This window comes from Artemia sp. Qi Xiang Cuo, chromosome 13 (assembly GCF_049724085.1).
Source record: "Artemia sp. Qi Xiang Cuo chromosome 13, ASM4972408v1, whole genome shotgun sequence".
In the NCBI taxonomy this organism is placed as follows: Eukaryota; Metazoa; Arthropoda; class Branchiopoda; order Anostraca; family Artemiidae; genus Artemia; species Artemia sp. Qi Xiang Cuo.
Genome location: NC_142806.1, coordinates 20,247,086 through 20,264,333, shown reverse-complemented (window position 1 = coordinate 20,264,333; position 17,248 = coordinate 20,247,086). Strand labels below are relative to the sequence as shown.

Genomic DNA, 17,248 nt, shown 5'->3' with positions numbered 1-17,248 from the left:
GAGGGACAACTAAAGCGACGCTTGTGAATGTCACCATCATTGACAAGTCCATCCATAATCAAGTATACACTCAAGAATTTTCCTATTTTCTAAAAATAATATACTGATTACACGTCTTTGGCACGTACTATTCAAATAAACAGACCAAACCTGACCAACAAGATAGCAAAATCTGCGCAGCATTACGATTCAGGCGGGAAAACGAATAAGGAGCATAGAACGATACGTCAATGTAAAATTTTAGGCATCGAGATTTCCTCAATTTCCTTGGTGTGTGCCTATATTGTACTTTAGAAGAAATAGATTTTAAACTGCTTAAAATAAATTTTGGACTTTAATGTAGTTAGATTGTGACACGGTATGTTTTCCTGCTTAATGACTGCTAAAAGACTGGTTATTATAAGGGCCTATATCTGAATTGTCAATAACTACTGTTTAGGAGTTTCTACAGGTGGTTTAGATAGGCCTAGGCTATTCAGATCTTGTAGGCTAAGTTTTTTTATAGCCTAGTTTACTAGACTGTTCATGGCTCACGTTTTTTAGGCTAAGAATTAAGGTAAAATTCTAGTTTAGTTGCTTTTCAGTATAATGGAAAGTAGTTTGGTTATTTAAATGAAACTTTCAGTGATGAATTCAGGGCCAAAAACATACTTTGGGAAGCTATTGCCAAGCTACTGGGCCTATGTTAATCCTCTTCTGGGATAAAATTCTACTTTAGCTACTTTTGGTTATCTTGGAAGGGGGTTAAGTTAGGAGAATGAAACTTTCAGGGATGGGTCTACAGGCTAATGTAACCTATATCCCAGGAAGGTAGGCTATTTTGAAGTACCTACCTCCACTCCTTCTCCCCCTAGAGGGTTCTGAAATTTGCCTACATTACCTATTGAAATTTTGACAAACCAACATTTTACCTTATTTTTCAGTTATCATTTTCTTTTCTCTGGCTTTAGTTCTGAAAATTCAACTCTTGTCATTTCAGTAGAATTTTAAGCCATATCAATGTTGTTTTTTTTTTCAAAACTTAGGAAATGTATTTGTATATCCTTAATATTTTATAAATTGGGATTGAGCAAAGTTGTGAAGCTGAAAACAATTTTGTTGTACTTTGTTTAAGCAAAAGATCTATTTTGCAAGGTTTCACTTTTATAACCCACTGGTTTTTCAAGGTCTAGAGAAAGAAGGAGTCACCCTCTAGAGAAAGAAGGACTGGAGGTAGTTACTTCAAAATACCTTACCTGGACATACTTTAACCTGTTGACTCTTCCCTGAAAGTTTCATTTTTCTAACCCATTCCCAAGATAGCCAAAAGTAGCTAAAATAGAATTTTACCAATTCTAGTTTAGCTACTTTCTGCTATCTTGGAAAGGGGTTGGGTTTGGAAAATGAAACTTTCAGGGGTAGATTTACAGACTAAAGTATGCCCTAGAAAGGTATTATGAAGTATCTACCTCTACTTCTTCTCCCTCTAGAGGACAGTGACCTTTAAAAATCATTGTGTTATAAAAGTGAAACTCTGCAAAATAGATATTCTGTTTAAATAAAATAGGCTACAACCAAACTGTTTTCAGCTTCACAACTTTGCTCAATCCCAATTTGTGAGGTTTCAAAGATCTGCAAATATGTTTCTTAAACTTTGAAAAACCCATCAATATGGCTGAAAATTCTACTCAAATAATATAAATTACATTTTCAGAACTAAAGTGAGAGAAAAAAAGTGATAACAAAAAATTAAGGTAAAAGTTAGTTTTGTCAAAATTGCAATAGGTATAGACCTATCAAGTAGGCAAATTTCCAAGACTTAGAAATCAGGACAGGGTTAAAAAAGAAGCTTGGCAATACCTTTCCAGAGTATGTTTTTGGCTTTGGATTCATTTCTGAAAGTTTCATCTTCCTATCCTAATCCCTTTCCAAGATAGCAGAAAGTAGCAAAACTAAAATTTTACTGACCATTGGTTTCCAGCTAGCATTCTAATTACAAAATTATTATATGTTAATGAAAAATATAATAAATCATTACTCAGTTGCTTGTCATTCTAACCTAGAAAATTTCTTTTCCTTTGATTCCTCTTTTTCTTCTGGATTCAATAGTTTAGACTTGTGTCAATACTATGAATTAAATGTCTGGTAAATTTACACACTCATATAATTTAGCTAGAAAGAAAGCAGGTATATATCTAGGCCTAAATTAACAGAGTATTAAGTTTGCTACAAAACAAACCAAACCTGATTATTCTAACCTTACCCAAATATCATCATCATCTTATTTATATCCAATCACAAAAAAAGCTGGGCAGAACCCAGAAAAATACAGGGTAAAAATTAAGAAAACAAAAAAGAAACAACAGAAATAAAAACATACTTTGACAACTACAAACAAGGGACAAACAGATATGAAGAAAGATGGGAAAAGTTCTGGCATTCAGTAGAGAAATCAGTAATAAGCTTCTCAATAACCCCAGCTAGGTTTACCAATTGATACTTTCTCTGCAGAAAATAGTTATTTGTCCATGTCAGCATTTCTATTAAATGCTTTGCAAATTTAAATAAAGACAAGGAACTTGGTTTCTCTTACCACAGTTAAAAAAGACAAAAATGAGCAAAAGTAAGCAGGTGACAGACCAACTGTTAAGCTATTATATAACTGAGAATGGTGAACTCTACTCAGATACAAAATGTTTAAAGCCAAGGATGCATACACAGCCCAAATCTTACTAGCATAATTTTTCAGTGTCAGGTTTGTAGTTTCTTTCATATTCACTCCAATAGACATCCCCAGGCAAGTAAGGCTGCTAGCCAAAGGAAATTCAGAGTCTGACAGATTTATTGAAATTTTATTTCCTTTATAGTCAATAGTAGAAAAGTTGCTTTATCAGTATTAAAGCTCAGACCAATGTGCTCATAGTCTTTTGTTTAAGAAGCTCAAAAGACAAAGAACATCCTTGGAAAGGTTAAGTAAGTCATCTGCAAACACAACTAACAAGAGATAAACTTATCCGGTTCAACTTATCCTGAGGACCAGTAACACAATTATTAAACAAAACTGGAGAAGTCAAGGCTCCTTGGCATACACCTTTCAGTATCCAAAATAGCAGACTGCCGTACATGCAAAATAGAAGACAGACTCTTGCAGTATTGAGTGCACATAACACTAAGAAATTATCTCTGTCTTCAATATCCTTCAGCACATTTATAAGTTCAAAGAGAGTATGCTCACTACCTAAGCCTCATAGCCCATAATATATATGTTCCATGCATTTATTGATTCTTGATTTTGTCTATTCAGTTTACAGTCAACCAGATTGACACTAACACAGGTGTATGTATATACAGGTAAGCTGAATCTAAAATAAGAGAAAAGGTATAATCTTTGAGGGTATGTAAAGGATTTGAAATTGAATTTGCAAAATAAACAAATGTCTTATTTGGATTCAGGATGAAATTCTGATTCTAGATGTAAGATTATTTCTTAGCTATCTGAGTACTCTGTTAATCTAGATATTTACCAGAAAGTGTATACATCACTTGATGGATGTTTTATGCTCTTTTCAAGATCAATTGTTCCTTCTGAGGGAAATTCCATTTTGAGGTCTTAAAGGGGCTAAAAGGACTCAAACAGCCCATAGTAACCAAGATTTTGAAACATGCTTCTTAAGAGATAAAATTGCCTCTCATCTATATTCTCCCATGGAGAGAGATTCAGGAACTGCATTCATAAAACTGGAGTCACTTGAACTGGGATTGTTGCATGATCAATAAAGTTTATTATTTGACAGATGATGAATATATAATGTACAAACAGAAGAAGAAACTATGCCATTTTTAAGAGAAGGGGAGCAAATGACTAGATCTCTCTTGCAGAATTATCTGGAGTTGGGTTTGGAGTTTTCCAACTGTGAAGAATAGTGCTGTTTTTTTGGACACTCTGCCCTTTAAAGATAATGATATCAGACTTACTAGAATCTGTTTTAGCTCATCAATACTTTGTTTGTTTTATTCAGCCTTTGAGGTATTGCCATGAAATTGGACATCTTCCTGTAACATGTAAGAGTATTTGGTAATGGCTCTTTTGATGTCTACACTTGGAACAGAGAAAATAATAATAGTCAGGTACAATTCAGTGGAATGCAAATTTCAAAGTGCAGGGGGTCTCTTTAGGTTTAGATTTGAACATTCTGATGTTTATACTTTTGGTTTAAGTGTGGTTAAATAAATAGCTATATGGGAATATTGTTGCCTATGGTGAACCCATAGGCAACAATATTCAACAACATGTGGTGCCTGTCCTTTTCCTCTGGAAAAAGGTGCTTGACCCCTCTATCTAGGTGATGAACTAGGTTAGTTTTGACATTACTGGTTTCTTTTTGTACAAGTAGGGTGAGCTTGGGTTAGTCAAACCCAGGGGTAACTCCAACACCCTGTCTTATCTGGCTTAGTGATTAAAAATGTCTGTGGTTCCATATCCCATCTTCTTCCTTTGGCTTGGGTACTTGACAACAGCCTTCAACATTTCTGCCATTTTCAATTGCTTTGTCATAAAGGAATTTCAAATTTTTGTGGAAGGCATTTTTGTTGACCACAAGGTAGGTATCAATTTTTTAATTGATAGCAAAGAAAAATAGAGAGATAATAAAACGATTCTAAATAGCTGATAAGTTAATAGGGTAGTTTAAGTTATTACTGTAATTTACCCCATGTATACAGTGTGGCTGTTTTTTTTTGCAATTCTAGCCTGGAAATCAGTATATTTGCCAACTATTCATAATGTTAACAATACATATTAATCTGATTAGTTGCAGTATTCACTGTGGTTATCACTCTTGTTAAGCTCTGACTCTCTGATTTCTTTGTCTTAACATATTGTTTTAACTTGGCCTTGTCAATCGCATTGCAGTTGATATGTGCTGGAATAATATTATATATATATATATATATATATATATCCTTGTATATATATATATAAATTATAGCCTAGTAAACAACACAGCATTTGCAGGGGATTCTGACTAATGGACAATTCTTCTGGGCTTAGTATGTTTTGATGATACCTGCAAGTTTGTGATACCTTGGATGTGAAGGAAGATTTGTTCTGTGAGGAGGAATTAGCAACAGTACTAAAAGGATTAAAGAACAATAAGGCTCCAGGTGCTGATAGGGTGGTAAATGAGTTTCTTAAATATGGTGGCTTTGAGGTCAGAAATAAGTTATTGAAGATTATGATTATGATTTTTAAAAAAGGGGAAGTACCTAACGATTTTAGGAAAAGATTAATTAAGCCACTTTATTAGAAAGGTGATAAAAGTGAGTGTGGTAATTATCAAGGCATTAGTCTGGTCTCTGTAGGTAGTAAATTACTTAGTAATATGATACTTTTTAGACTGAGAGATGATGTAGACAAAGTTTTAAGAGAAGAACAGTGCGGTTTTAGAAAAGGTAGAGGATGTGTTGACCAAATTTTCACTCTTAGGCTAATAATTGAGAAGTGCCTGAGTTTTCAAACACCTTTGGTCCTCAGTTTTATAGATTACGAGCAAGCGTTTGATTCTGTTGATAGAAGAGCTTAAATAAAGGTTTTATCCTTGTATGGTATACCAGACAAATACACTAAAGTGATTAGTGCTAGGTACAAGAATAACACAGCTGCGGTTAAGGTAGGATATGAGGTTACCAGCTGGTTTTGTATTAATTCAAGAGTTAAGCAGGGCTGTGTTCTATCCCCCTTTAAACGGATTATTTTGATGGACTGTCTTAAGGAGTACAGAAAAGGCAATGGGAGACCAAGGAATCAAGTGGGGAGGAAAAAGTCTCCTGGAATTAGATTATGCTGATGATTTAAGCATCCTAGATGAAACTGTGAGCAAAATGAATGAAGTTTTAGAGGTTTTGCAAGTTCAGGGTGCTAGAATTGGTTTGAAAATTAATGTAAGAAAGACTAAGTCACTAAGGCTGGGAGTAAGTGAAGATGAAAAGGTGACGTTGGGTTTTGAAAAGATTGATCAGGTGGGCAGCTTTACTTACCTTGGTAGTATTATTAGTAAAGATGGTGGGAGCAGTGAAGATGTTAAATATAGAATAGCCAAGGCTCAGGGTGTTTTTTCACAGTTAAAACAAAGTTTGGAAGAATAGAAACATAAGTCTGGAAACCAAGATTAGAATATTAGAAGCTACAGTGATGACAGTGGTCAAATATGATTCTGAAGCATGGTCGCTCCAAAAAGTAGATGAAGATTTGCTAGATGGTTTCCAGAGCAATTGCTTAAGGATGGCTGTGGGTACCCTGCTGACTGACCATATTTGAAACAATAGGCTATACAAAAAATGTGGTTCAATACCGCTCTCTAGGGCTATAATGAAAGAAAGGTTCAGGTGGTTAGGGCACGTTGTGGAGATGAAGGATGACAGATTGCCAAAGATTGTTCTTTTTGGCCCACCATCTAGGGCTAAACGGAAAGCAGGTCGTCCCCGTCTGGGATGGGAGGACGTCATAAAGAAAGATTTAAAGGAAATGGGAACTTCGTGGGCGGGTGTAAAAAGGGAGTCTTTGAATAGATTGGGGTGGAGGAGGAGCGTGCGTAGCTGTGTTGGCCTCAGGCGGCTTGGTGCTTCAGTGAGTTGTTAGTAGTAGTAGTATATATATATATATATATATATATATATATATATATATATATATATATATATATATATATATATATATATATATATATATATATATATATATATATATATATATATATATATATATATATATATATATATATGTCTCAGCACCCAGGACATCTGATTAGGAGAAAATTGCTTGGGAAACTGAAATAATCACTTCTGTAGAGGCTTTAAGAGTGCTTAAACAAAAAGAGAGAGAGAAAAAAGAAAAGCTCAAGAACAAAACAGGGAAAGTAAAAGAGAAGATGATCAAGCCAAAGCTGAAAAAGAAAAAGAAAGATGATCTTTCCAGTGAAGGCTCTGACTACTCTCTGGGTTCCTCAACTGACCAAATGTACATAAGTTATACTGTTGATAGTGAGAATGAAGAAGAGCAGAAAAAGAAGCTAAACATACAGCTAAATGAATACTATACTGTAGCATATGATACCATATGTCATCAACAAGGCTGGTATATTGGAAGGGTGTTGCTTAATTTTCCTGACAAAAATCTCGTTTTTATAAAATATCTTTGCTGCCTGGGTCTAGCCAACTATTCATATGACTGGCCAAAAAAAGATGACATTGGCAAAGTTGAAGAAGAATACATTTTTGAAGAACCATTAAAGCCTTCTGGAGCTGGTCCCTTCACTACCATCATTCCAAATTCGGCATGTCACCACTCTGTACAAGAATCACACTATGAAGCACAAGTGATCAAAAGTTTGCTTTGTCAACTCCCTCTGATTCTGATTGAAATTGTTTTTCAATAAAAATTACTTTTTTTCAACTAAAAAAAATATATTATACTAATTAAAGTTACAATTTTCCCCCATTATTTGAAGTACAGTGTTACCTTTTTCAAATTTCCAATAAAAATTTGAAAAATAATACTCTCAGAGACTTCTTCTATGTTTGGGGTAAGACCAACACTGTTGGAATTACCCCATAGTAAGCAGAAAACCTGTGTTCCTCTGTGGCACATACAAACTACTAACAAAAGTTTTTGTTTTATACAGTTTCCCTGTACATAGAGGTATTATCTATCATGTCTTAAGGTGACAGAATTTTTATCTTTGCATACATAGGATCAGCCCAGGGATGTCAGGTTTACCCCAGAGTAGGGGGCAAGTCCAACCCCTCTGAGATCAGTGCAGTAAATGCAGTAACTCACAAAAACAACAAAACTTGTGAACTTTCTAGATTGTGAAGAATATTACTATTATGACCAAGAACAACATCAAATAGTTTTTATTGTGCCAGTAACTCCAGAAAAATTTTGGGACCAAATTAAGCTGAAAAAAAACTCAATAAGGGGTTGGATTTACCCAAGTTCGCCCTACATGAACTTTAGACCAAACCTCAGAAATGGAGAACTTATTGGCAACTTGATGTTCAAGATCAGAGACTTTTGCTTTGATACTATTAATAGTTTGTGAAGTTTCAGTTTTTGATGAGTTTTATAGGTTTTTCATAGATAATTGGACAGTATTTTAGATAATATTTTTGGGATAGGATTTTATCAATAATACTGCTCTTCATACTATTTATTGTGGCTTCAATAACACTCTTGATATTAGAATTGGGATTGTTCGAGGCAGTAGGGGAGTATTTGCAAATTGAACAATCTATGCAAGCCTCAACCTGTTGAGCATTTTTTTTTGTAATTAGGAGATACTCTGGCTTAGGGATGTCCATTGATTGAGCACGTATGCATTTATGACATACATCACAAAGCATTACATAAGAATTATCTTCTAAGGTTATTTCAAAGACTATACATTTGTTACATTTTTTTCTTGGGGCTGATTTGTGCTCTTTTTTACTCCAACTAGACGCTAGATCTGTATTACTAGTTTGTTGTTTTGGAGGCATTATATTGGAAGACTAAGGTTAAGAAAAATCTTAATGTCAGAACAATAACTTTCAAATGGAGGGAAATTTTGTAATAATAACACATCAAACTTCACTACTATCTTTGAAATTATGGAGAATTTCTTATTATTTGTTAATGTGGAATAATGGGGAAACTTGTTGAAGTTACTGGAAATAAACATTTGAAGTCCTTTTTTTTTAATCACTTAAATCACAGTCATATAAACCAAATGGATTGAAAAATTACTACTTCAAAAAGTCTAATATTGAGATTGGAAAATGAATTGAGCTAAATGAATAAAGCTAAAGCTTATGAAGATTCTTTGAGTGACCTCAAGCTTTTTGTGGATTGTTTTCAGTTTGGTTGATATACTTATGAGTTAGTAGCATTTTCCTGTGCCTGGATCAAAAAGTCTTTAAGTCTGGGTCAAAAGTTTAGCTTTCAGCCATTTAGCCTATCAGTATATGGTTTCTCACTGATTCCCAAGATACACTTAGTGGCCCTCCTCTGTACACCCTCCATCAGCTGTAAATTACTTTTACGAAAGGGACTTGCAAGTTAGGCTCCAAAGCCCAGGACTTGTCTCAAAATTGCCTTATATAGCCTCAGGAAGATTCTATGTGACTGCCTGTGTTAGTCCTTATGTTAAGTCCAAGGCTCAAATTTTGCTTGAGAGACTGCTAGGGTTGAATGTTCATGGGACTTTAGGACATTATCTGTAGTGATTCCTTGGTCTTTACCACTGGTACAAATTGAGGGTGGTATGCTGGATTTTGTCAGGTTTTCCTTCCTGCTCTATTGGTGCAGTGGATTATTGTGACCAAAGTGAAGTTATACATTTTTAAATATTGAAGGAGAGTAGCCATCTGTCTCCCCATGCCTGTATGCAATCAAAGTCGGATTATATACATAATCTTTTAGAGACACCAAATAGTTCTGAGCTACTGGCACAGAGGGTAAGATGGTTACAGACTTCAGATACTATACCGTTTGTATGGAGAAGAAATAATATCGGTTTATAAATAGTTCCCCAAGGAAAACCACTGAGGACTATAAGGTCAGGAGCAAGCAGGCACACTGTTATGAAGAGCTATATCATTTGTGTTCTGCCAATCAGGAATTCCAGTAGCCAATATACTAACCCTAGGTTTATTTCTACTGCTGTTAAAGTGGAGCAAAATTGATTGTGTGGGACCTTATCAAAATGGTTTTGCTAGGTCCAAAGAAATCAAGTCTACAGGAAGGCCTTGTCCAGAAGCTGTGTAATCTGCTCATAAGTAATACCATTGTGAGTAAGGTTTTGAAGAAGGACATCATTAACTATCCTTTCAAGAATTTTTGTGACAGTAGCTGCAAGGCTGATGGGTCTGTAATTCTCTACATTAGTTCTATTCACCTTTTTAAAAATAGGCATGATGCAGACTAGTTTCCAATGGTCTGTAACTTCTGTATAATCGAGAGAATGCTGAAATAAAATTGCCAGAGCTTGGGAATTTCAGTGACTGTTTCTTTTAGTAGGCAATGATGGATGTTGTCTGGACCAGTGGTCTTATTGGTGTTAAGGCTTTTCAATAATTTTTGACCATGGACATTGTAACAGTGAAACAGGTTATTTGCTTTAAGAAGTTTTTCTTTAGATTTGGAGGGAGAGCAATGTCAAGTTCATTGGTAAAAACTGTGGCAAATTGCTCAATGAGCAATTCTGCTGGACACGTAGCTGCCAAATTTCTTGAGATTCAACTTACTTTGGTCCATTAGTCCTGTTTTGAAATTACTTTACAGTTGTCTAGTGAGGTTTCTTAACTTATTTTGAGCTTTGCCATTTTATGCTAGCTGTCATATTGGGCAAGGTCTCTGATATTGGGACAGGTTTTTCTGTTGTGTTCCATTTCTGAGTCTCTGAGATGACTATTTGGCGAAATTCAACCTTGTCTGTAAATAATATCATGGTCTGTAAATATCTTTTTTTTGCTTTGTCTTCAGGTCACTATTTTGATGACAAGGTGTTTACTTTCACCAATTGTGGAAAATAATTTATCCTTTGGATTAGTTCAGTATTTTATGGGAACCCCACCCTCCACGAGAAACCAAGGAAATTAGAGTCTCCTGCAATAAGAAAATTTGCCTTTGAAGGTTTTTGTAGCATTGCAAAACATATTTGAGAGTGTATTCCCTATGCCATTGTGTGAGGGAGCTGAAGGGCTGCTCTAAATGCATCCCCTTGCAACCCTTGCCCTGAGGGCTGTGGGGGAGTGTCATCCTCAAAAACATAATTTCCAGACCTTTCAACTATCTTGAACAAAATGGTTATCTCAAAATCTTGATTGGATCTGTTTGGGGAAACAGTGGACATGAGAAAGTTTCTATGACAACTTTGATACAAAGGGCTGTGGTCTAAAAAGATAAAACCAAAAATAATACATTGTGCCAACATCATTCTTTACTTAGGCAGCACTGTTGCACTACCTCTGAAAACTAAAATTCCACATGACTTGCAGTGCAGTTTTTAGATTTAGGGACTGAACCACTGGTCTCATATTTTAACTACAAGTCTCATGTAATTTTATTTTGTTGTTAAATATAGGCCTAGAAAAATCAATTTTTCTCTGCAGTCCCTTTTTAAACATTAGCTATTCATGTAATTACCAAGCTTATTTCATGCATTGGAAAATTTGAACACATGTGAATTTGCTCTTTTCTGCAAAAGGACAAGAAAAAACTGTCCGCAATCAACAAAATGAATACTGCTTTCTGTAAAGCTCACTATGTGGGAACTAAGGATATATCCAAATTCAATTTCATGGTAATGTATGATAATCAATGGCCAAATGAAGAATTTCATTGGAAAGGTCAATTAAAAGAGATGTTTCAAGGATAAAATTTGATTTCTTGCCTCTTCTGCATCATTCCTATCAATGCAGTTCCTCCTTTTTTACTAACTGAAATAAAAAACCAAGAGTTCTTAGAATTTGCCATGCATTGTTCTTAGCTGCCTAATGTAATCACTTGCCTCAGCAAGCCTTTTTCCAAAACGAAACCTTAAGCTGTAATTAGGGAGGACTGTGTAAGGAACTAATGTAAATCAAACAGTTCATGGTAACAAACTGTAAGTAAGGAGCAGCCCGGCTTGATAGTAACCAAACTCTAAAAAACGAAATTTTGATACCAATAGATGCACTAAAAGAATCAGATATTTATGCTGATTTCAATAAGTTTCATCAAGTTTAATCTTACCCATCAAAAGTTACGCGCCTGAGAAAATTTGCCTTATTTTCAAAAACAGAGAGAAACAGCCTCTAAAAGTTATTGAACTTTAAGGAAAATCATACCATCAAATTCAGCGTATCAGAGAACCCTACTTTAGAAGTTTCAAGCTCCTATCTGCAAAAATGTAGAATTTTGTATTTTTTGCCAGAAGAAAGATCACAGATACATATTTTTTTGGTTGTTTTGTTGTTTTTTTTTCCAGGGAGGATCTTGTCGATCCAGTAGTCCTAGAATATCGTGAGAGGGCTCATTTGAACGGAAATTAAAAGTTCTAGTGCCCTTCTTAAATGACCAATAGTCGAAAATTTAATAAATATGTCTTTGAGGATGACTTAATCCCCCACAGTTCCTGGGGGAAGGGCTGCAAGTCATGAACTTTGCCCATTGTTTACATATAGATATAGTATTAGTTATTGGGAAGTATACAGACGTTTTTCAGGAAGGATTTTTTTCTGGTGGGGGGGGAGGAGTCAGAGTAGGGGGTTTACGGGGGAGGATCTATCCATGGAGGATGTTTTCTTGGGGGAAATGACTTTCCTATGAAGGGGGCGCTGGATTTCCCAGCATTATTTAAAAAACGATCAGAAATTAAACAAAAAACAGGTTTTTTCAACTGAAAGTAAGGAGCAACACTAAAAGGTAAAACGAACAGAAATTATTACGTATATGAGAGGGCTCGCCCCCATGTTAATACCTTGCTCTTTACGCTGTTTTTTTAGTACTTTCAAAAGAGCTATCTATTCTAACTAACCGGCCTTTGTGATTCAGGGTTTGTGATTCGAACAAAATTCGAACTTTAGCGTAAAGGGCAGGGTATTGACTAGGGGACGAACTCCCTAATATACGTAATAAAAACATGCGAATATAGAAGTTCGATACGTAAGTTAATTCGTAAGTTACGTCAGAACAAAATTTCGAGAAAGCCATTTAACCAAAAGAAAGTAATATTCATGTACGGTGAGCCAAAATCAAAGCTGCATTAATTGAAAAATGTTCATAAATTAAATAAAAAAACTAGTTTTTTTTAACTGAAAGTAAGGAGCGACATTAAAACTTAAAACGAACAGAAATTATTCCGTATATGAAAGGAGCTGTCCCCTCCTCAACGCCTCGCTCTTTACGCGAAATTTTGTCTGTCTCATAACTTCTTTTTTTAAAACAATAAAAAACTTCAGCGTAAAGAGCGAGGCGTTGAGGAGAGGACACCCCCTTTCATATACGGTACGGAATAATTTCTGTTCGTTCTAAGTTCTAATGTCGCTCCTTACTCTCAGTTAAAAAAAACTTGTTTTTTTTGTTTAATCATGTTTAAGGATTCCAATAAACAGTGAAAATAAAACCGACAATATTTTCCAACTGTGAAAAGCCAGATAACTGACATTGTCAGTGATATTAAAATTCCCAAAATTGGGGGAAAATAAGGTAATTGAGTGGCAAAAAGTGTAGAAAAACCATGATACATTAGAAACTGGGTGGGGCTTACTGTATTATAGCCAAGGGCAGAAATCAGACAAGAGAAAAGAAATCAAGAAGTGATACCACACCAGAAATGAATTTAAAATCTAAATTATTCCCTAGGAAGATATTTTGAAGATCATATTCTTTCTCCTTTCCCATGTCTAAGGTTTAGAAAAGTGCAGTGAAGACAGCTGTATATCACTCATAACTTTGGAAATACGTAGATTTTCTTTGACTTTGGTTTGAGTCCACTTTATTTTACACTACTACCACTACTACTTACAACTCAGTGCAGCACTAAATTGTCTGAGACTAACACAGCTGTCCACACTCCTCCGTCATCTCGATCTTTTCAAAACTTACCTCTTTATCCACTCCTAAGAATTTTAAATATCCTTCAAATATTTCCATTACCAAATCTTTTCACCCCATTCATGACCAACCTCCAATGTTAATTTAGGGTTAAAAGCACCGTCACTCCAAATTTTAGCCCTATTCTCTCCAAAAAATCTGCTCTATGCACTTACAAAAACAACTGTGACAGTTAATGGGGGGAGGCTACCTGTTTGTCCTCACCCATGCGTAGGTATGATCATTTATATGTACAACTGTTTCTTTTCTTTTAGAAATGAGCAGCCCAGCATCAAGTAGTTCTGACCAAAGTGCTATAGTTCATTTGCCATCTGCATCATCAAATCCCAGTCTATTAGCTGGTAGGAAGAAATCTGAATCCTTTGGTAAGCCTGGAGCACGACGTAATTTTAGAGCATCAATCCGCCAGTTTATTGGTCTTCTCAACAACCCCTTTGGGAACAAACGAAATAATAGTGAAATAAGTCTTCAAAGAATCGCACAACCCTTCAGGTTAAAGTGCTCGTCCTGTAAGTATATTCCTTTGTACCCTTTATACCCAAGTATATTCCTTTATACCCAAGAAATATAAATGAAATTTGCTTTGTAATAGAAATTGTAAATATTTTATATGTTAGTCAGTCATGTCTGTGAAGTTAATTGAAGAAGTAGAGTGCTTCATTCAAATACAGGGGTGCCTTTTGAGCCAAGTGGTCAGGGTTATTGGCAATGTAAAAAGTTCGTAGATGGAAGTAAAATGTGTTTGCTTACACATATGTATAGTAAATTCACACATTGTTCCAACTTGTAAGAGAAGGGAGCTATATTATTTTTGAAGGGGTTGTGCCTTTTTAAAATAGTGCTGTTTCAACCCGTTTCTGTTTCAAACCGCTGAACCTTCCTTCAACTAGTCCTCTGTGCAACTTAACTCCATTTAGCTTAACTCTCGTTTAATTGAACCTCCATTTAACTCAACCAAATTTAGCTGGACCCTTGTTCAAAGAAAGAAAAAGAAGACACGTCCAATTCTAGTGTTGATCATAAGCAGCGCGCTAGGGCTGCCTAAGTAAAGAACGTTGTGGGCAAAATTTTTTTTTTTTTTTTTCTCCATACCCGGGCACTTCGTATCGAAGGAGTTGTCGTAGAAACTTCTAAAAGGGCTCATTCGTTTTGACATGAGAGTGGCTAGTGCCCTTTTTAATTATCGAAATTTCTTGGCGGGCACCTAGCCCCCCCCCCCACGCCCGTCAGTCCCCCAGACACATCCAATCAAAATTTTGAGATAGGCATTTTGTTCAGCATAGTTGATTTCCAGATTGAAAATATCTTTTTGAGGAGGACACTCCCCCACAACCCTCAGGGCAAGGGTTTTAAGTTATGCCCTGAGGGCATATAAGATCAATGTTGACAATGTACAGTTTATTATTTTCTTTTCTTTAAAGCAGGACACTTCATATAGAAGGGGTCGTCGTAGAGACTTAAAATAGGGGTTCATTCGATTAGAAATCGAGAGTTCTAATTCCCTTTTTAATATTCAAAAGTGATTGGAGGGCAACTAGCCCCCCCCCCCCTCACGCCAATCACTCCCCCAAACATATCCAATCGAAATTTTGACATAGCCATTTTGTTCAGCGTAATTGATTTCCAGATAGAAAATGTATTTTTGAGGAGGACACTCCCCCACAACCCTCAGGGCAAGGGTTTTAAGTTATGCCCTGGGGGCATATAAGGTTTTTATAGAAGGCGTTGTCGTAGAAACTTCAATCAGGCTCATTCAATTGGACATTCAAAGGGCTAGCGCCCTTTTTAATAGTCGAAAGTGATTGGAGGGCAACTAGCCCCCCCCCCCTCCTATGCCCATCATTCCCCCAAACACATCCAATCAAAATTGTGAGATGGCCATTTTGTTCAGCGTAGTTGATTCCACATAGAAAATATGTTTTTGAGGAGGACACTCCCCCACAACACTCAGGGCAAGGGTTTTAAGTTATGCCCTGGGGGCATATAAGGTTTTTATTGAAGGAGTTGTCGTAGAAACTTCAAAAAAGGCTCATTTGATTGGAAATTCAATGGGCTAGTGCCCTTTTAATAGTCGAAATTGATTGGAGGGCAACTAGCCCCCCCCCCCACGCCCATCATTCCTCCAAAAACATCCAATCAAAACTTTTAGATAGCCATTTTGTTCAGCGTAGTTGATTTCAAGATAGAAAATGTGTTTTGAGGAGGACACTCCCCCACAACCCTCACGGCAAGGGTTTTAAGTTATGCCCTAGGGGCATATAATGTTTTTATAGAAGGGGTTTTCGTAGAAACTTCAAAAAAGGCTCATTCGATGGAAATTCAAAGTGATAGTGCCCTTTTTAATAGTCGAAAGGGATTTGAGGGCAACTAGCCCCCCCCACGCCCATCTTTCCCCCAAACACATCCAATCAAAATTGTGAGATGGCCATTTTGTTCAGCGTAGTTGATTTCCAGATAGAAAATATGATTTTGAGGAGGATACTCCCCCGCAACCCTCAGGGCAAACGTTTTAAGTTACGCCCTGGGGACATATAAGGTTTTTTGTAGAAGGCGTTGTCGTAGAAACTTCAAAACAGGCTCATTCGATTGGAAAATCAAAGTTCTAGTGCTTTTTTTAAAAGTCGAAAGGGATTGGAGGGCAACTAGCCCCCCCCCCCCCCACGCCCATCATTGCCCCAAACACATCCAATCAACATTTTGAGATAACCATTTTGTTCAGTGTAGTTGACTTCCAGACAGAAAATATGTTTTTTAGGAGGACACTCCCCAACAGCCCTAAGAGTATAAGTTTGACTTTGTGCCTTGGGGGCATATAAGGATTCATAATAAGGTATTGTCTTTGAAACTTTGATACAATCTCATGTAATTGTTAATTCAAAAACTAAGTTCCTTTATTTAAGATCGAAAGTGATTGGAAGGGAAATGGCCCCTCCCCCATGCCTATCATTTCCTTAAACGCATCAAATAAAATTTTGATATAGCCATTTTTGAAAGAAAGATTTTTTTTTTTAAAGAAAGATTTATTTATTGTAAAAAAACATATCAACAAAAAATTATTGCTACTAGCCCCCCCCCCCCCCCCACGCCAATCAGTCCCCCACACACAGCAAATCAAAATTTTTATATAACCATTTTGTTCAGTTTTGTTGACTTCCAAACAGAAAATATGTTTTTTAGGAGGACACTCCTCAACAGCCTTAGGTACAAAGGTTGTACTTTATGTCCTTGGGGCAAATATGGATTTATAAGAAGGCGTTGTCGTAGAAACTTCAAAGCAGGCTCATTCGATTGGAAATTCAAAGGGCTAGTGCCCTTTTTAATAGTCTAAAGTGATTAGTAATATTTCTTGTTGTTGTCGTCGTTTAGACCAGGGCACTTCGTATCGAAGGAGTTGTCGTGGGAACTTCGAAAGGGACTCATTCGATTGAAAATAGAAAGGGTTGATGCCCTTTTTAATAGTTGAAAGTGATTGGAGGGCAACTAATCCCCCTTCCACTCCCACCCTCCCATTTGCCCATTATGTTTAAAAACTAAATTTTGCCTTAAGATTAAACCAAAATGCACTGTGTTAATGCTAATTCCCAATAAGGCATCTCAGCAGCATCCGAATAACGACTGAGGTATTATGTTCAAACT

At 36.1% G+C, this 17,248-nt stretch overlaps 1 protein-coding gene across 1 annotated transcript in view; it reads left to right on the top strand.

Annotated features, from left to right (window-relative positions):
* The first annotated feature begins 304 nt into the window (after nt 1-304).
* LOC148945058 (E3 ubiquitin-protein ligase RNF19A-like) overlaps nt 305-17,248 on the top strand; it is an 86,621-nt gene continuing 69,677 nt past the window's right edge. Inside the window, exons 1-2 of the mRNA XM_089099207.1 lie at nt 305-358; nt 13,867-14,121. Of these exons, the coding sequence (XP_088955333.1) occupies nt 13,869-14,121 (253 nt within the window). The 5' untranslated portion in view covers nt 305-358; nt 13,867-13,868. The remainder of the gene's footprint in view (nt 359-13,866; nt 14,122-17,248) is intronic.